This window comes from Chiloscyllium plagiosum, chromosome 17 (genome assembly GCF_004010195.1).
Source record: "Chiloscyllium plagiosum isolate BGI_BamShark_2017 chromosome 17, ASM401019v2, whole genome shotgun sequence".
NCBI lineage: Eukaryota > Metazoa > Chordata > Chondrichthyes > Orectolobiformes > Hemiscylliidae > Chiloscyllium > Chiloscyllium plagiosum.
This window is the reverse complement of record NC_057726.1, coordinates 1,644,978-1,666,586: the sequence shown is the minus strand read 5'-3', so window position 1 is coordinate 1,666,586 and position 21,609 is coordinate 1,644,978. Positions and strand designations below refer to the sequence as shown.

Genomic DNA, 21,609 nt, shown 5'->3' with positions numbered 1-21,609 from the left:
GAGAGGTCAGAGATAGGCTCTTTATACAGAGAGTTGTGAGTGCATAGAATGCATCACCAGCTGTAGTGGTGGAAGCACAATCATTAGGGACATTTAAGCGACTACTGGACATGTACATGGTCAGCAGTGAATTGAGGGGAGCATAGGTCAGGTTATTTTATTTTAGATTAGGAATAATCCTTGGCACAACATCATGGGCTGAAGAGCCTGTACTGTGCTGTACTTTTCTATGTTCTATGTTCTAATCTCTATGCAACAAGTTTAGAGTGCCCGTACATAAAAGGAAAAGTTTCAGAGCTGGAACGAGATCAGGTGCTTAACAGAAAACAATTCAGAAATGATAAACACCATCACCAAAATGATTTAGTTGAAGCGAAACTATAATTTATTACAACTGACTTCAATTTGTAGATGGAGCTAAATACAGGCACAACCAGGAGTGGAGGAAGTATAGAATCAGAGTCTAGAGAAGAGAAGTTCAAGAATGGTAACAGATGGAATTATAAAGGAGAGAAACCTAGTGGTAAGCTGCCAGCCCAGAAGCAATCATCTTGAATTGCGTTAAAAATCACACAACACCAGGTTATAGTCCAACAGGTTTAATTGGAAGCACACTAGCTTTCAGAGCGACGCTCCTTCATCAGGTGATTGTGTTGGACTATAATCTGGTGTTGTGTGATTTTTAACTTTGTACACCCCAGTCCAACACCGGCATCTTCGAATCACGATCTTGAATTGCGTTATTCCAGATAAAACAAATGGGATAAATACGTTAAAATAAATTAAAGGAATGTAGCGAAAGAAACCTTCAGATAGATGATATAGATGTCAAACAGTTAAAACAGAATCCATAAATATATTTTTAAAAGGAATTTCAAAAAATAGATGAAAAGGAGTAATATTAAAGAGTAGCAGGAATGAGATAGATAAGGTGGCTTAGGAAATTACCACAATACTGTTCAGCCAAATGGTCAATGTTTGCATTATAACAACCAGTGTTCACTTACCCAAGGGTTGGCCTGCATTAGTGGATGAGGTCCCAGGTGATGTCCTCCATTTGGTGAAAAAGGATCTGGTTTGGCTATCAGTGAATAATTTCCTTTGTCATTTATTCCTGGATGAATAAATCGACAATTATTTCCCCACGTGCAGTTACCTACAAAACAATAGATTTAAGAATACTGAGGACAGAAAATTCAATATGTTTAGTTATGTTTCAACACAAACTAATAGTAAGGAGTAATTGAATTATTCATCTATCAATCAATGTTGTTATAAGCACGGCTTAACTGAGTTGGCACCAACATACTCTGCCCAACAAACTTTGACCAATAAGTACCTTGATGCTGGACATGTTGGCTTGGGAGAGCAGCATTCGCAGCTCAGTAAAGAAGTCCTGGCATCAAGCACCATACCAGGATGTAAACACCTCATCTAAGTTAACAATGCTGTCTGTCACTGAACAAGGGCTTGTTGACAGGTCACCATTTTCAACAGGCATTAAATAGAGTATCTACTAAGCAGATGTAAAGAAAAGGGACATTTGAAGGAAATCAAACAACTCTCCCAATGTTCTAATCAACACCATTCTGCAAATAACAATTTACCAAATCAAATTAATTAACTATTTGTGGACCCTGACACATAATTAAAAACTGCAGCCAAACGATGTATTAAAAAGTGAATTTACGGGCTGTGAAGCAGTTTGGGCATTGAGTAAATGAGGATGCAATACAAATGCAACGTCCTACTTTCATCACCTCAGCAACACCCTCCAGTCCTATGTTCCAGCTGGAACCCTCTTATCACTATACACAAACCACATGTTTCCCGTTCACTGCTCCACCCTCTGCAGCACAGCCTCGAGGGCATCATATCCCTTAACTTTCCCTCGATATTCCAACTTTGCTCACTGTGCTTTCAAATCAAAAATGCTCAGTACCTACTTTCAGATGCTAAAATTAAAATCTTACTTGATAAAAGAGATTAATGGAGCTATTTGAAGAACAGCATGTTTACCACATTGGTATGTACAGCTTCAAAGTGTGTTTCAATTTCAGATGAAGATTGTGATGTTTACAATTTAAACTAATAGGTCCAGCTTTTATTCCGCTCATCTACATTTCAAATGAACATTTGATTCCATCAAATATTTTTCAAATGTTGGCGTTCCCCAATTCAGACAGTGATTGTTGCATGCCTAAAGGTGTACTCTCGAAGAGTGATTACTTCCAACTCATTGGTCCTCACTATAGTTTAGGTCATCTTTAGAAAATATCACAGAATCACAGAATTGTTATGGTGCAGAAGGGGGTTATTCAGCCCATTACATCTACACCAGCACTCTAAATGAGCATTAAGATTTAGTGCTATTCTCCTGGATTTTCCTCACAATATTATGACAGCAGTCACTCTTGAGACCAGCTGAGTTACTATCATCTAATAAAATTGTGGTGCTGGCAGATTTGAAAAAACTTGGGAGCACCCAGTCTGTGTGTTGATGGATAACTGAAATCCTTCCCAATTTTAGAAACACATTTCAAAGCAGACAGAAAGCATTGTTGCCCTATACCATGAAAAAGATAGGACTCAAAGTTTGTGCGAAGATTTGTAGCTCGGGTGCTCGTTGTTGTGGTTCTGTTCGCCGAGCTGGAAGTTTTTGTTGCAAACGTTTCGCCCCCTGGCTAGGCGACATCATCAGTACTTGGGAGCCTCCTGCGAAGCGCTTCTTTGATGTTTCCTCCGGTGTTTATAATGGTCTGTCCCTGCCACTTCCGGTTGTCAGTTTCAGCTGTTCGCTGTAGTGGTTGGTATATTGGGTCCAGGTCGATGTGTTTGTTGATGGAGTTTGTGGATGAATGCCATGCTTCTAGGAATTCCATGGCTGTTCTCTGAGAACAGCTATGGAATTCCTAGAAGCATGGCATTCATCCACAAACTCCATCAACAAACACATCGACCTGGACCCAATATACCAACCACTACAGCGAACAGCTGAAACTGACAACCGGAAGTGGCAGGGACAGACCATTATAAACACCGGAGGAAACATCAAAGAAGCGCTTCGCAGGAGGCTCCCAAGTACTGATGATGTCGCCTAGCCAGGGGGCGAAACGTTTGCAACAAAAACTTCCAGCTCGGCGAACAGAACCACAACAACGAGCACCCGAGCTACAAATCTTCGCACAAACTTTGAGTCCTATCTTTTTCATGGTATAGGGCAACAATGCTTTCTGTCTGCTTTGAAATGTGTTTCTAAAATTGGGAAGGATTTCAGTTATTTATCCATCAACACACAGACTGGGTGCTCCCAAGTTTTTTCAAATCTGCCAGCACCACAATTTTATTAGATGATAGTAACTCAGCTGGTCTCAAGACCATGCAAGGACTGCACAGAACACTATATAGGACAAACAGGAAGACAGCTAACAATCCGCATACATGAACATCAACTAGCCACGAAACGACACGATCAGCTATCCTTAGTAGCCACACACGCAGACAACAAGCAACATGAATTCGACTGGGACAACACTACTATCATAGGGCAAGACAGACAGAGAACAGCCAGGGAATTCCTAGAGGCACGGCATTCATCCACAAACTCCATCAACAAACACATCGACCTGGACCCAATATACCAACCACTACAGCGGATAGCTGAAACTGGAAGCGGCAGGGACAGACCACTATAAACACCGGAGGAAACATCAAAGAAGCGCTTCGCAGGAGGCTCCCAAGCACTGATGATGTCGCCTAGCCAGGGGACGAAACGTTTGCAACAAAAACTTCCAGCTCGGCGAACAGAACCACAACAAAGATAGGACTACTGACTTTTCACGATTGTCCTGGAGTGTCCAGGAATTAAAAATTAATCTCTTGGTTTCTAGTGCAAGCAACTTGGGCAGAAATTCAAAGGTTTCATTGTTTGTTTGCCATTTTCTTTTAACACTATTTCCTTTAGCTGATGCCTAAGATGAACAGCCATAGTTTATAGTTTCAGAATAAGAAGTTAGTCAATAGGATTGAGATGTGGACAAATTTGCTCATCTAGTGTCACAGAGGGAATCAAGGAATATGGGGTCAGAATTAGAAACTGGAATTTTGCAGATAAGACTTAATTATGGTCAAGATGAAGCTGACTTGAAGGACAAAATGGCCTAATTTAATTCATTATTCTGTATTCTACAATCACATGTTCATCCTATGCCCACATATTCCACTCAGTGATAAGTGAGTCGCAAATATTTTAGTAAAGTTTGTGATGTCACAGAAGTTTACAACAGCAAAGTGTTGATGAGTGAGTTAAATGTTAAAGCAATTGGAAGGTATTAATACAGTTAAGTGACTGAAGCAAAGATTAGATTAGCAACAATAACATGATTGTGAGTTTTTTTTAACACATTCCAAATTCTGATATAAAAAACATTAATTGCATTTTTAAATATAAGAGCAGACAGCATAACAACATTAAAGTACACCATTAACCCTTCACCAGGAACAAATGCATTTGTTTAAATGATTAATTTAAACTGTCTTTGCTTATTATGCCCTTTTTGCAAGCTTAAAAATTAAATTGCAAAGAAAATTACTTGTAAACAGATAACAAATCCTGCAAGAGAATCCAGGTGAAACAAGCTCAGAAAGAATACTCTTTTGACTACTTTTTCACCTTACACTTTAAGAAGCTATGAGAATTCAGATATATCCCCAAATCGGGGATTACCTTTTATGTAGAATCTGCAGATAGGCTTTGGTCGGACTTTTCTCTCATTGGGATCTTTCACTTCACCTTCCTCAAGATCATCATCCTAACAACAGGAGGTTAAAGAAAAGGTCACCATGGAAAAAAAAGTAACAAAGAGAAAACAAATCAGTCATCTTGTATGAAGAATACCAAAGTCCTCCTATAGGGCTGCTTCCTCATTAAACAGAGATGACTGGTGGTGAGTTTAACCTGAGGGTCACCATGCCTCAGGCAAAGGTAGGGTTGAGAAGAAGGGACCTTCATGGTAACTTCTTGCATCTCAATTATTAATGTTTGGAAACACAGATGTGCAGAAACATTTTAATTTATTTTCTCAAATTGCTTCTACTTATGTACAATTTTCTATAGTGGATAAATAGAATAAATAGTATAATGTTGAAATAATGATTATGCAATTCATATGAATAAGGTTCACTTAATTTTGAATATGAACAGTTTCAGTGGAATCTGAACAAGACAAACAATTAATGGGAGTAACCAACTTAAGTTTGGTTATAAAAGCAATTTCAGTCGCTCGGGTATAAAACTGGCTCAATGATTTCAACTGTACCTGACTAGCAGAAAGGAGCCAGAAACGTGCAAGTTAATAGGATTCAGTGTGCAGTTAAAAGTAGCTGGAAGGATCAAGGGGTAGATGTAAACAATCCCACAACATTATTTTAAGCAGGATAGCTATTCCCAGTTTCCTGGCAGATCTTTAATTCCTCAAATCACAGAATTAGAACACCACAGAAGGAGGCTATCCGATCCACAACGTCTGGACCAATTTCCAACTGAAGGGGCAATTCACCCAATGCTAATCCCCTGCTTCCAGTCCATAACCCTTAACATTCTTCCTTTTAGATAACAATTCCATACTTCCTTGTGTGCCTCAAAAGAATATTTCTGCACCACAAACTCAGGCAGTGAATCCCAGATGTTAATTACTCACTGTATCTCCACAAAACTCATTCGTTCTTTTGACAATTACCTTAAAGCTTTCCCTCTTGTTCTCAATCTTTCAACCAGTGAGAACTGTTTCTCCCATCCACTCTTTTCAGGCTCCACCAAATCTCCATTCAACATTCTAGTCTTCACAGACAACAATCCCAGCTTTTTCAATCTATCTTCATAAATTAAGTTCCTTATCTCTGGAACCATCTTGATGCATATTATCTGGAACTTCCCCGGGATCTTTGCATCTCTCTTTCTGTTGAGATCAGATGTGTGTCTTCTACAAGTTTAACTCCTTGCCCTTGCTTATATTCTATACCCCTCTCTAAAAAGAGTGCAATACCGTTTGTTTTATGAACTACACTTTCAATTTACTGTAACCCAAAATGACTTACGAGTTATTGTCATAGAGTCATACAGCATGGAAACAGATCCTTCAGTCCAACTCGCCTGCACCAACCAGACAACCCAATTTGATCTAACCCCATTTACCAGTATTTGGCCCATATCCCTCTAAACCCTTCCTATTCATATACCCATCCAGATGCCTTTGACTTATACACGCAGGTTCCTGAGCTGAAATTTATTCTGTGATCCAGACACAGTTTTAAAATTAGGGTCTGCTCTTTTAGACATGAGATGAATTTTCTCTTTCAGAGGACTGAAACACATTGGAGCTCTGTCTCAGAAGCCAGTGGAGGTGGGCACATTTTTAAGGCAGTAGTAGATCAATTCTTTTTAGGAAGAAATTCAAAGATTACTGGGGAGAGATCGTTGTCAGATCTTGTTGAATGGTACAGCAGACTTGTCAGGCTGAATGGCCTAAACCTGTTCTCAATTCACCTCTCCAAGTGTTGTTTATGTCCTATTCAGAAGTTCTAAATAAAAAGCCCTGATTTGTCAACAGTCCACTTAATCAGAATGTCTTCTGATATAAACACACACACACCTCATTAACAGCACTGCCTCAATCAACCCTCTCTACTATCTCTTCACAAAACTCCAACAAGTCAGTTAACATATCACAATAACAGATTCTGATCATAATCACAGTGGTATTTGTGAGTTTGCTAAACACAGATTGGCTGCCACATTTCTTACATTATGACAATCTATACTTAAAAAGTACTTTATTGTCTACAAAATGCTTCAAGATGCCCAGAGGTCACAAAATATTTCAACCAGATGAACCTGCAACCCCCCCACCCACACACACAAAGCACCCAAATGAACTCATTAACTGAACCAGATGTTCTCTGTTTAAAAAAAAATGTTTTACACACACATTTACAGAATATTTTGTACAAACACACTTGCTGATAAAGGAACAGTGATATGTACTAAAATAAAACAAAGAACTGTGGATATTGGAGATCTGGAACAAAAACTGAAATTGCTGGTGAAACTCAGGTCTGGCAGCATTTGTGGGAAGAAAACAGAGTTAACATTGAGTCACACTGAGTTAACAAGAGTCACTTGATTCAAAACATTAACTCTGCTTTCTTCCCACACATGTTGCCAGACCTGCTGAGTTTCGTTGACAGAAAGTACTGCTTCCACATATTTTTAAATGAGGAAACAGTAGTACCAGTCAGCAGTCAGCGTTGAACAATTGTCCAACACTTATGCATGTAATCTGGATTTGAGTATTAAAGGCATGGGTAGATTTCAAATATTTTTCTTGGGCATAACTGCATCAATTACTTGCTACAGAAAATACTCAATTTGCATTTCAGTTAAATGCATCCAAAATTAAAACCAAGCGATGTTATTTGCAGCACCAGATATTAAACTGAAAATCTGCACCTAATATCACTATTTGCATCGGTAAGTTGGCACTGGAGAGATGGTGAAGTGGTGCAAATCTCAACAGACCAGGTATCCAGAGGCTCAGGCTTCACCTCTGGAGACATAGGTTCAAATGCTGCTACAACAATTGGTAGAATTAAATTAAATTAACAAAATGTCTGAAACTAAAACGTATTTCCACAGTCAGCATTATTGAGACAATCAAGCTGCAAAACTACGTGATTTGATCAGATCCTTTCGGAAAAGAAATCTGCTGTCCACACTTGGACTGGCCTACATGTGACTCCAGACTCTCAATCATATGGACAGTTTGGCAAGAAAAAAAAACTTGTTGAGTTACAAGAACAAAAAAGGATAGATTTAAAGTGTTTGTAAAGGAGCAAATATGGGGAGAAATTCCACGGCACCCCTACACACACACACAGTTGTTAGGATCTGGAATGTATTGCCTTGAAGTGTGGGTTCAATTGAGACATTCACAACAGCATTGGACAATTATTTGCTTAGAAATAATGTGCAAGGAAATCAGAAAAAGGTAGGAAATTAGCACTAGGTAATAGGTAAAGTTGACATCATCCCAGAGGACCGTAAGGCTGCTGTCTTATTAGGGAGAGACAACTAGTGGTTTAGCTTGAGGGTCACCATGCCTCAGGCAAGGGGAGAAGTTGAAGACCCCTTCATGGTAATCTCATGGAGTGGGAATTGAACCCACTCTCCATCATAAACCAGCTGTCCACCCAACTTAGCTAACCAAATCCCTACTTGATGATAATGCTTGTTTGAAGAGTTGATGCAGACGGGATAGACTGAATGGCCTCCTTCTACAATAATACACTTCTGTGAAAATGGTTGTACGTTCGTAGAAGAGACAGTTCTGGACTTAATTTTATCAATTAAAGCTGAACAAGTGGAAGTGGCATTGGCGGAAGAGCATTTTTGTGGCTGTTACAACACTAGGAGTAGGAGGCCATTCATGGCTGATTCTCTATCTCAATGCTATATTCCTACTTCCTCCCCATACATCTTGATATCTTCAATATTTCAAAAGTTATCAACCTTCTTTTGAATATATTCAGTGGCCTTCTGTAGTAGTGAATTCAACAAGGTGACCATCCTCAGTGAAGAATTATTTCCTTATCTCAGTTGCAAATGAAGTACCTTGCATCCTGACCCTGTGATCACCACCTCAAGACTCCTAAACCAGAGGAAATATCCTCCCTGTATCTAGCCTGTCCAGCCCTCATGGAATTCGATGTTTCAAGCATATCCACTCTCATTCTTCTAAACTAGCATAATCCAGTCATATTTAGTGCAATTATGGAAAAAGATAAAGATCTATCAAGAGTAAAAGGTATAAATTGACAAAGATCAGTTTTTTCACTAAGCATGAATGAGACTGGCAGAAGTGTCCAGGAAATAGTTTCTTAAATGTAAATCAGTTTGAATGCCATGTGTTGTTGAACATGTCTGAGCAGTACAGCTAAGTAATAGGCCCTTCAGCTCAATCTAGCTGCACTGAGCATAATGCTATTCTAAACTAATCCATCTGCCTGCACATGGTCCATATCCTTCTATTCCCTGCTTGTCGATGTGTCTGTCTAAATGCCTCTGAAATGTTGCTATCACCTCTGCTTCTACGATGTTCTCTGCCAGTATGTTCCAGGCACCTACCAGCCTCTGCATAAAGAACTTGCCTTGCACAGCTCCTTTCACCTTCTCACTTTAAACCTCATCCCCCCCTCCCCCCGCAGTATTTGCTATTTCCACCCCGAGAAAAAGACTCTGACTATGCACTCTACGCATGCCTCTCAAAATTATATATTATTCTATCAGGCCGCCTCAGCCTTCAACACTATACTGAAAACAATCCAAGTTTGTCCAATCTCTCCTTATAGCTACTACCTTCCAATCCAGGCAACATCCCAGTTAATCTCTTCGTCATCCTCTACTAAGCCTCCGTACTGTAGTGTGGCAGCCAGAACTCCATGTAACATTCCAAATGTGACTAAAGTTTTATGCAGCTATAACATGACTTGCCAACTCTTATACTACATTATCCACTTGTGTTGCCACTTTCAATTTAAAATCCAAGATCTCTCAGTATACCAATACTTCCTGATGGTCCTGCCATTTAATGCCTACGTTCCTCTTGCATTTGACTTCCCAAAATGCATCACCTCATACTTGTCCAGATTAAACTCCAACTGCTATTTCTCCACCTAACTTTCCAACTGATCTAGATCCTGTTGTATCCTTTGACAATCTTCTTCACTATCCAAAGCTCCACCAATTTGTGTCACCTGCAAATGTACTAATCAGACCACCAACATTTTCATCTAAATCATTTCTATCAATTACAAACAACAGAGGTCCCAACATTGATCCTGTGGAACACTAATGGTTGCAGACCTCTAGTCTGAAAAACATCCCTTCACAACTACGCTGTTTTCAATAACCAAGCTAATGTTGTATTCAACTTACCAACTCACCGTGGATCTCGTGTGACTTAATCTTCTGAACCAATTTACCAAGATGGACCTTGTCAAATGCTTATGTCCATGTAGACTACATCCACTGTTCTACCCTCAATCACCTTTGTCAATTCCTCAAAAATCACAAACAAATTTATGAGACAATACTTCCTCCACACAAAGTTACTCTGATTGTCACTCATAAATCTATTCTTTTCCAAATGCGAGTTAATCCTGTCCTGAAGAATCTTCTCCAAAATTTCCCTACCACTGAAGCACAGTTCACCGGCTGAAAATTTCCTGGCTTATCCCTCTTGCCCTTCTTAAACAAATGAACAATAGTGGCTATTCTCTTGTCTTCTGGGACCTTGTCCTTGATTACAACATTCTCTATTAAAGTCCCAGCAGTCTCTTCCCTTGCCTCCCTTAGTATCCAGGGATAAAACCCATCAGGTGCTAGGGGCATGTCGATCCTCATGTTTTTCAAGTCACTCAACACTTCTACCTTCTTAATACAGGTCGTTCTGTTGTAACACGTTTTCCATTAACGCAAATTCGTGTAATGCGATTGACGAATTAGAGCTGAAAAATGTGTTCTGGAAAAGCGCAGCAGGTCAGGCAGCATCCAAGCAGCAGAAGAATCGACGTTTCGGGCACAAGCCCTTCTTTACGAATTAGAACTAGAACTATGTTGAACAGTATAGCACAATTCAGGCTCTTCGGCCCTCAACGTTGTGCTGGTCTGCTATTCTACTCTAAGATCAGATTAACCTACATACCCTTCCTTGTACTAATTTTCATGTAGGAGAAAGTGAGGACTGCAGATGCTGGAGATCAGAGCTGCGTTTTTCCAGCAACACATTTTTCAGCACTAATTTTCATGTGCCTATCTAAGTGCTTAAATGTCCCTAACATATCTGATTCTCCTGCCACTGCTGGCAGTGCATTCCATGCACCCACCACTCTCTGGGTAAAGAACCTACCTCTGACATTGCCCCTAAACATTCCCAATCACTTTGAAATTCTGTCCCCTCATGATCAACATTTCCCCCATGGGAAAATGTTTCCGGCTATCCACTCTATCTACAGAAAAACCTCGATTACCTGAACGAGATGGGCAGGCACTATTTTGTTCAGATAATTGATTATGTGGATAATCAATCCGACCTTAAACAAGGGAAGGCATACTGATCTAACGTTGTGCTCTACCGGAGAGTTTGTTTAAATCTACAATTTTGATGAGTCTGTTATTTAAACTAACTAATGTTTGCATTCTGCAAATTCTGTATAAGAAATCCCAGCATTAAGCAAAGTCCCAAACAGCTCCTACAATCACAAGAGCACTTGTCAGTTTCCGTGAACTCAATGTTACAAGTGAAAGACAGAAGCACCGCCTCATGCGTGTGTTTACTTTCTCGGCCATTGTTTTCACAAATGGCCCGGTAATACTCTGTAATGGGAATACCCTGTAAAGCACTTACTTTTGCAAAGGGCTACTAACCCTTACCTAAAAAAAATCCAGTCGCTGATGCTTGAGGTGCCTGTGTTTTTTTTGTTTTTACCAGCGTTTTCACATGTTCTTCAGTACAGTAATGTTTTTGCGGGACCTCGAGGTCTTCCTCCGATAATCCAAAATTCAAATAATTGATATTCAGAGAATCGAGGTTCCTCTGTATGCCTCTCAACATCTTGTACACCACTATCAAGTCACCTCTCATGCTTCTTCACTCCAATGAGAAAAGCCCTAGCTCCCTCAACTTTTCTTCATAAGGCATGCCCTCTAGTCGAGGCAGCATTCTGGTAAATCTCCTCTGCATCCTCTCTCTAAAGCTTTCACATCTTTCCTATGAGACGAATTGGGGACTTTTTTTAAAGCTAACTAAAGTTTTATACAGCAACATGATTTCCCAACTTCTATACTCCATGCACCAACCAATTGAGTTGACCAGTAGGTGTGGTATGATGGCTCAGTGGTTAGCACTGCTGCCTCACAGTGCCAGGGTGCCAGGTTCAGTTCCAGCCTCGGGCATCTGTCTGTGTGGAGTTTTCACATTCTCCGTTTTGTTTCCTCCGGCTCCATGCATAAATTCCCTCCTTTCTCCTTTATTGGACCTACCCTTTTTCTAGCTACCTTTTTGTTCCTAGTATATAAAATAGCTTGGTACTCTCCTTAATCTTACTTGCCAAAGACAAGATCCTTCAATGAAGGATCTACGTTTGTTCAATTCATCATTTCACCTGCATGACACTGTAATCTTGGGCTATAAATTCTATGTCTTATGGTCCTGATGAAGCAGCAGTACTTCCAAAGCTAGTGCTTCCAAATAAGCCTGTTGGGACTATAGCCCGGTGTTGTGTGACTTTTAACTTTGTCCACCCCAGTCCAACACTGGCTCCTCCAAATCATTAGCCCAGCAAGTTATGGCACCAAGCAGACAGCAGGCTTTACCAGGACCTGGTCACTTGATGAAGGCTCACAAGACTTGACATTTTAACTGCGCTTTCTCCCCACAAATGCGCCAGATCTGATGTTCTCCAGCAATTTTGGTTTCAGTTATAATTAATTTTCTGAACTCATCGTGAAAGTGTCACAGGGTAGTGGTGACCATACAATTTCAGAAAGGGTACAACGCTTATTTTGAACTTAAAGGCCAGTTATAAAGTCATGAAAGCAGAGCTCGCGAAAATGAACTGGCAATTTAGGTTAAAGGATAGGTCAATAGAGATGGAGGGGCAAATATTTAAGTGGATATTCCAAAAAGCACAGGATAGATACATTCCAATAAGAAAAATTCTAAACTGCCATGCACGATTAACTAAAAATGTTATAAATGTGATGCCAAATTTAAATATATATTACCCCATTGAGCTTGGAGAAGATTTGTAGTTAATGTTGAGGTTCTGGATGTAAGTTTGCTCACTGAGTTGGAAGGTTCATTTTCAGACATTTCGTCACCAAACTAGGTAACAGCATCAGTGAGCCTCCAGTGAAGCACTGGTGTTATGACCGGCTTTCCATTTGTGTTTAGGTTTCCTTGGGTTGGTGATGTCATTTCCTGTTCTTTTTCTCAGAGGGTAGTAAATGGGGTCCAAATCAACGTGTTTGTACAGAGTGTGCTGCAGAAATCCTAGGAGATGCCAAACAGAGACATGCACGAAAATTCCTAGAAGCATAGCATTTCAACCAGAATTCTATCAACAAGCACATTGACTTGGACTACATTTACCACCCTCTGAGAAAAAGAATAGGAAATGACAGCACCAACTCAAGGAAATCTAAACACGAATAGAAAGCAGATCATAAGCTTCACCGGAGGCTTATTGATGATATTACCTTGTATGGTGATGGAATGCCCAAAAACTAAGCTTCCAGTTCAGCGAGCAAACTTGTATCCATATATTATTCTGCAAAGGCAGGCGGCAGGTCAGAAGACCATGCAGAATATAAAAACAGCAAAGAATAACTAAAGTATTAATACAGACGGAAGTTAGAATACAAAAAACATTAGCTGAAAATATAAAAAGATTGGAAAAGATGCTTAACATATTTGAAGAAGCAGAGTTATCAAAGTGTTGGTCCTGTAGAAAACGCATCTGAGGAATTAGTAATGGAGAATAACAAGTCAGTAGATTAACTGAACAGATATTTTCTGTCTATCCGCACTACAGAGCATACAAGTAGCATCCTGAAAATAGTTGCAAATCAGAAATTTAAAGAAAGGGAGGAATGCAAGGTCATTATAATTAACAAATAAGTAGTCCTGAGTGAAATAGTTGTTGCAATGACTTTAATTTTCCAAAATTCATTAAATTCAGGTAAGATTCCCATAGATTTCAAAATAGCTAATGTCACTTCTTTATTCGAAAAGGGAAGGCATAAAGCAGGAAACTGCAGGCCAGTTAGCTTTACATATTTGAAGCTTTATTAAAACATTACAACAGGACACTAGGGACACATTCAAGATATTCAGATAGCACCAACATGGTTTTCTCAAAGGAAAATCATATTTAACTAATTTATTGGAGTTATTTGAGAAAGGAAGCTGTGCTGTAGACTAAGGGAACCAATGAACCTATTGCATTTAGATTTCCAAAGGAGTTTTGATGAGTGTCACACCAAGGTTATTGCAGAAAATAAAAGCTCATGTTATATGGGATATTAATAGGAGATTGACATGTTGATGTTAATAGATTGGCTTGCTAACAGGAAACAGAGTCGGAACAAATCAGCCTTTTTCAGGCTGGCAGATGTCATGAGTGGTATGCCACAGTGGTCAGTGCTAAGACTTCAATTCTACAAATTATATAAATAATTTGGAGGATGGGATCAAAGATATGGCAGCTAAATTTGCTAATGATTCAAACATAGATAGGAAAGTGAGTTCTAAAGAGGACTTAAGGAGCGTAACAAGATACAGATAAGGTAAGTCAACGGATAAAGATTTGGAAAACGGAGTATAATGTGCAAAAACTTAAAATGATGTCTGTAATAAATGTTGGTGGCTGGAAGAACTCCAGCTCAGAGTTAATGAGCAGGAGTCTGAGCTTCAAACATTGTGACACATCAGGGAGGAGGGAATTTACCTGAATGCTGTGTTTTAGGAGACAGTCACATTCATTAGACTAAATACTCTAATTTGGCCAATCTTCAGGGAAAGGAGGGTATGGCTGTGAATGAGGCAGGGAGAGGGATCCAGGAGGTAGTTGCAGGAGCCTCAGCCCCTGTCCTGCTCCAACAGCTTCAAGAGTTTTGCTGCCATGTGAATGAGAATGGTGACTGCAGGGAGGATGGGCAGACTGACCACAGCATTGTGGTACAGGTAGCCACTTAAGTGGGGGAGAGAAGAGAAATGTTGTTGTAATTGGGGATACTATAGTTGGGGGAATAGACACTGTGGAACAGGAGAATCGACGTTTCGGGCATTAGCCCTTCTTCAGGGCCGAAACGTCGATTCTCCTGTTCCCTAGATGCTGCCTGACCTGCTGCGCTTTTCCAGCAACACATTTCCATCTCTGATCTCCAGCATCTGCAGACCTCACTTTCTCCCCGGAATAGACACTGTACCCTGTGTCCAGAATCGAGAGTCCTGAAAGTTGTGTTGCCTGCCTGGTGCTCGGGTTCGAGATATCGTCTCTGGGCTGCAGAGGAACTTTGAGTGGGAGGCTCAAGATCCAGTAGTTGTGACCCACATAGGCATCAACAACGTAGATAAAACTAGGGCAGAGGTCCTGCTAAGGGAGTATGGACAGATAGGAGCTAAATTAGAAAGCAGAACCAAAAGGCTAAATATTTCTGGATTAAGACCTGAGTCATGAGCTAACTGGTACAAGATCAATAAGATTAAGCAGATAAATGCATGGCTCAAAGATTAGTGTGAGAGAAATGAGTTTGAATTCATGGACATTGGCTCCATTACTGGGGAAGAAGGAACCTGTTCTGATGGGACTGTCTTTATGTGAACTGTGCTGGAACCACATGAATTACATAAATAGGGGGTGGGGTTCACTTACAGGAGAAATCAGACCCAAATTAAAGGATGCAGAACTCAGGAAAGGTTATTAAAACCTCCAGCACAGACCCAAATAGGACAGAATGTAAGGAAAGCTTTGGCAATCAAAGTTTAAGCATACTGGACAAATGAATGACAATGATAAGAGGGATGGTTAATACAGGACTGAAAGTGTTATATCTGAATGCGTGCAGTATAAGGAAGAAGGTAAATGAGCTTGTGATGCAGATCAGAATTGCCAGGTATGACTTGGTGAGCACAGAGATGTGGCTGTAAGGGGATCAGGACTGGGAGCTGAATATCCAAGGACATACATCCTATCGAAAGGACAGGCAGGTGGGCAGAGGAGGTGGGGTTGCTTTATCAGTAAGAAATGAAATTAAATCAATAGTAAGGAATGAAGTATGGTCAAAATTGGAGGTGTAGTGGACAACAAAGAAGGTTACCGCAGATTACAATGGGATCTTGATCAGATGGGCCAATAGGCTAGAGTGGCAGATGGAGTTTAATTTAGATAAATGAGAGGTGCTGCATTTTGGAAAAGCAAATCTTAGCAGAACTTATACACTTAATGGTAAGGTCCTAGAGAGACCTTGGAGTGCAGGTTCATAGCTCCTTGAAATTAGAGTCGCAGGTATAGAGGATAGTGAAGAAAGCATTTGATAAACTTTCCTTTATTGGTCAGAGTATTGAGTATAGGAGTTGGCAGATCATGTTGCGGCTGTGCAGGACATTGGTTAGGCCACTGTTGGAATGTTGCATGCAATTCTAGTCTCTTTCCTATCGGAAGGATGTTGTGAAATGTGAACGAGTTCAGAAAAGATTTAGAAGGATGTTGCCAGGGTTGGAGAGTTTGAGCTAAAGGAAGAGGTTGAATAGGCTGGGGCTGTTTTCCTGCAGCGTTGGAGACTGAGGGATGACCTTATAGAGGTTTATAAAATCATGAGGGGCAGGAATAGGGTAAATAGACAAGGTCTTTTCCCTGGGGTGGGCGAGTCCAAACTTAGAGGGTATAGGTTTAAGGTGAGAGGGGAAAGATATAAAAGAGACCTAAGGGGGAACTTTTTCACGCAGAGGACGGTGCATGCATGGAATGGGCTGCCAGAGAAAGTGGTGGAGGCTAGTACAATTGCAACATTTAAAAGGCATCTGGCTGGGTATATGAATAGGAAGGGTTTGGAGGGATATGGGCCAGGTACTGGCAGGTGAGACTAAATTGGGTTGGGATATCTTGTCGGCATGACAAGTTGGACCGAAAGATCTGTTTCCATGCTGTACATCTCTATGACTTTTTGGTGTAGAATCTGTGTGGGTAGAATTGAGGAAACAGAAAAGGTTAAAAAAACCATTGTTGGAGTTATGTACAGACCTCCAAACAATAGTCAGGGGCTGGGGCGCAAGATTCACCAGGAGATAGAAAAGATGCGTAGGAAAGGCAAAGTTGCAGTGATCAATATGCAGGTGGACTGGGCTCCACCCTTCAGGCACTCTGCCTGTATTCCTGATGAAGGGCTTTTGCCCGAAACATCGATTTTACTGCTCCTTGGATGCTGCCTGAACTGCTGTGCTTTTCCAGCACCACTAATCCAGAATCTGGTTTCCAGCATCTGCAGTCATTGTTTTTACCTGGAAAAATCAGGCTGGTAGTGGTATGAAAGAAAAAATTGTGGAATGTCTATGAGATGGCTTTTTGGACCTCTCCTCAACGAAGGAACAAGCAATATTGGATTTAGTGCTGTGCTGTGAGGGAGACTTGATAAGAGAGCTTAAGATGAAGGAACCCTTAGGAGGCAATGATCATAACATAATTGAATTTACTCTGCAATTTGAGAGGGAGAAGATAGAATGAAGGTAATTGTTTCATAGGTGAACAAAGGCAACTGCAGAGGCAAGAGGGAGGAGCTGGGTAGAACTGACTGGGAGATGAGCCCTGCAGGAAAGACAGTGGATTAGCAATAGCAGGAGGTTCTGGGAGTAATTCAGGAGACACAGCAGAGATTCATCCCAAGGAAAAAAGAAGTGCGATACAGGGAGGATGAGGCTACCGTGGCTGACGAATAGCAGGAATAGCATAAAAGCAAAAGAGAAAGCATACAGTGTTGCAAAGGGCAGAGGGAAACTAGAGGATCTGGAAGCTTACAAAGACCAACAGGGGGCAACAAAAAAAACAATAAGGAGGAAGATTAAATATGAGGGTAACCTAGTCAGTAATGTAAAGGAAGATTGCAAGAGTTTCTTTAGATATATAAAGGGCAAAAGAGAGGCAAAAGTGGACATTGGGCCACTGGAAAATGACACTGGAGAGACAGTAGTGGGGAACAAGGAAGTGGTTGAGGTACTGAACAATTACTTTGCTTCGGTCTTCACGGTAGAAGATATGAGTAATATCTCAAAAATTCAAGAGAGTGAGGGGGCAGAGCTGAGTATAGTGGCCATCACCAAGGGGAAAGTGCTAGAAAACCTGAATGGCCTGAATATGGATAAATCACCTGCACCAGATAGACTACACCCCAGGATTCTAAGGGAGATCACTGAAGAGATAGCGGAGGCATTAGTGGTGATCTCTCAGGAAGCACTAGAACTAAGAGGACTGGAAAATCGCAAATGTGACCCCTGTTTAAAAAGGGAGCGAAGCAAAAGACAGAAAATTACAGACCGATCAGCTTAACCTCGGTCATGGGTGAGATCCTGGATCCACTGTGACGGATTAGATTTCTGAATACATGGAAGTGTATGGTAAAATATGGCAAAGTCAGCATGGTTTCATCAAGGGAAGGTCATGCCTGACAAATCTGCTAAAAGTCTTTGAGGAAGTAACAAACAGGTTAGACCAAGGAGAGCAATTGGATGTTATCCATCCCGACTTCAAGGCGGCCTTTGATAAGGTGCCATACAGGAGGCCATCGAGTAAGGTAAGAGCCCATGGTGCTAGAGACAAGGATAGAAGCTTGGCTGTCTGGCAGAAAGTAGAGTGGGGATAAAAGGACCCTTCTTAGGATGGCAGCCAGTAACAAGTGGTGTTCCACAAGGCTCAGTGTTGGGACCGCAACTTTTCACTTTATACATGAACAATCCAGTTGAAGGAACTGAGGGCATTCTGGCTACATTTATAGATGATATAAAGATAGGTAGAGGGACAAGTAGTATTGCCCAGTGGTTTATCTGGTTTCAGTTATGACTCTGAAGCAGTTTGATGCCATGAGGCATTATGGAGTCTGGAGTCAGGTTGTAGATGCCCAGAATAACTCCACCCTGATTGCATGGCACTGTGGCTATAATCTGATTGATTTGTTCTGGTATTCTGACCATACTTGGGAAATGATGACGGTGCTGCCTGTGGCATTGAAAGGTGTATTCAGTGAGAATGGTTATGTCAAACTGTTTTTGTAAGGAGGAACTGGGGAATATGCAGGGCTGGGTTTGCTGTTCCCATTTCCAGTGCACAGGGTAATGCCCAGTGGTTTATCTGGTTTCAATTATGACTTTGAAGCAGTTTAGTACAACTGAAAGGCTTGCTAGGCCATCTGAGAGATCATTTCACAAGAGTCAACCATATTACTGCGAATCTGGAGTCACAATTTGCCAGACTAGGTAAATATGACAGATTTCCTTGTTAAGAGAATAATAGTGAACTGGAAAATATTTTTATGACAATCCAAAATGGTTTTGTGACTACTACAGAACAGTGGTTAGGTCCCTTTTGGAATATTGTGTGCATTTCTGGTCTCCTTCCTATTGGAAGGATGTTGTGAAACTTGAAAGGGTTCAGAAAAGATTGACAAGGATGTTGCCAGAGTTGGAAGATTTGAGCTATAGGGAGAGGTAGAATGGGCTGGAGAATCGGAGGCTGAGGGGTGACCTTATAGATGTTTACAAAATTATGAGGGGCATTGATAGGATAAATAGACAAAGTCTTTTCCCTGGGGTGGGGGAGTCCAGAACTAGAGGACATAGGTTTAGAGTGAGAGGGGAAAGATATAAAAGAGAGCTAAGAGGCAACCTTTTCACGCAGAGGGTGGTGCGTGTGTGGAATGTGTTGCCAGAGGAAGTGGTGGAGGCTGGTACAACTGCAACATTTAAAAGGCATCTGGATGGGTATATGAATAGGAAGGGTTTGGAGGAATATGGGCCAGGTGCTGGCAGATGGGACTAGATTGGGTTGGGATATCTGGTTGGCATGGACGAGTTGGACCGAAGGTTCTGTTTCCATGCTGTACATCTCTCTTTGAGTAGACTACAGAAGGATTTCAACAGGTCAGGACAGCAGGCAAAAAAGTGGCAGATGGAGTATAACGTGGGAAAGTGTGAGGCCATGTACTTTGATAAGAAGAATAGAAGCATGGATTATTTTCTAAATGGAGAGAAAATTCACAAGTCTGAAGTGCAAAGAGACTTGGGTGTTGTAGTCCAGGATTCTCTCAAGTTAAACTTGCAGGCTGAGTCAGTAGTTTGGAAGGCAAATGTACTGATAGCGTGTTTTGAGAAAATTTGTAGCTCAGGTTGAGGTTCTGGATGTAGGTTTGCTCACTGAGCTGGAAGCTTTGTCCAGAGACTCACTGAAAATGTATGGTGACGAAACTTCTGAAAATGAACCTTCCAGCTCAGCGAGCAAACCTACATCCAAATGTAATGATCACATTAGAGAGGACTTGACTATAAAAGCAGGGATGTACTTCTGAGGCTCTAAAAGGCTCTGGTCAGATCACATTTGGTGCATTGTGTGCAGCTTTGAGCTTAACATATGAGGAATCTTTGAGGACTCTGGGTCTATACTCGGAATTTAGAAGGATGATGGGGGAAGCTAATTGAAACATACAGATGTTGGATAAGATTTGTAGCTCAGGTTGTAAGTTTGCTCGCTGAGCTGGTGGGTTTGTTCTTAGACATTTCATTACCATGCTAGGTAACATCATCAGTGAGCGTCCGGTGAAGCACTGATGTTTCATCCCACTTGCCAGTTATGCATCTTGGTCTGTTGCGGTGGGCGATATCATTGCTGGTTCTGTTTTGGTTGATTGGTAAATGGGACCCAAATCGAAATGTTTGTTATCGGAGCTCCGGTTTGAATGCCAGGCCTCTAGGAATTCCCGTGCATGACTTTGCTTGGTCTGTCCCAGGATGGATGTATTGTCCCAGTCGAAGTGATGTCCCTCTTTGTCTGTGTGTATGGATACCAGTGATAGTTGGTCATGTCTTTTGGTGGCTGGTCGATGCTCATGTATCTTGATGGCTAACTTTCTGCATGTCCAATGTAATGCTTGTTGTAGTCCTTGCAGGGTATTTTGTATATGACGTTCATCTTGCTGGCTGTGGGTATGGCATCATTTAAATTCATGGGGAGCTGTTTCAGTGTGGTGGTAGGTTTGTGGGCCACCATGACACCTAGAGGCCTGAGTAGTCTGGTCATCACCTCTGAAATGTCTTTGATGTATGGTAGGGTGGCACGAGTCTTGCCGTGTCTTCCCGTTTACATCTGTTGTGCAGGAATCTTCAGACTGCGCTTATCGGGTAACCGTTCTTCCTGAATACGTTATGTAGATGTTTTTCCTTGGCTTCTCATAGTTCCTGGATGCTGCAGTGTGTTGTGGCCTGTTTAATTAATGATGCAGCTCCACATGTGGGTGCTGGGATGGCTGCTCCTGTACTTGAGTATCTGGTGAGTGCGTGTAGCTTTCCTGTAAATGCTGGACTGCTGCTCTCCATTGGCTTTTCGTTCTACTGTGACATCGAGGAATGGGAGTCGGTTGTTGTTCTCTTCCTCTTTGGAGAATTTTATACCGATAGGATTGTTGTTCATGTGCTTGTGGGTTTCTTCTTGGTTATTGTGTTTCGTGATGACAAAGGTGTCATACATATAAAAGACCCAAGGCTTGGGCTTGATTGTGGGAAGGGCTGTTCGTTCTAACCTCTGCATAACTGCTTCTGCTCTAAGTTCTGATATTGGTGATCCCATATGGAACTCGTAAGGCTGAAAATGTGTTGCTGGAAAAGCACAGGTCAGGCAGCATCCAAGGAACAGGAGAATCGACGTTTTGGGCATAAGCCCTTCTTCAGGAATGAGGAAAATGTGTCCAGCAGGCTAAGATAAAAGGTAGGGAGGAGGGACTTAGGGGAGGGG

At 41.2% G+C, this 21,609-nt stretch overlaps 1 protein-coding gene across 1 annotated transcript in view; it reads right to left on the bottom strand.

Annotated features, from left to right (window-relative positions):
• zc3h18 (zinc finger CCCH-type containing 18) overlaps window positions 1-21,609 on the bottom strand; it is a 222,396-nt gene that overhangs the window by 169,064 nt on the left and 31,723 nt on the right. Inside the window, exons 3-4 of the mRNA XM_043707500.1 lie at window positions 4,727-4,811; window positions 1,008-1,156 (exon numbers count right to left, since the gene is read on the bottom strand). Of these exons, the coding sequence (XP_043563435.1) occupies window positions 1,008-1,156; window positions 4,727-4,811 (234 nt within the window). The remainder of the gene's footprint in view (window positions 1-1,007; window positions 1,157-4,726; window positions 4,812-21,609) is intronic.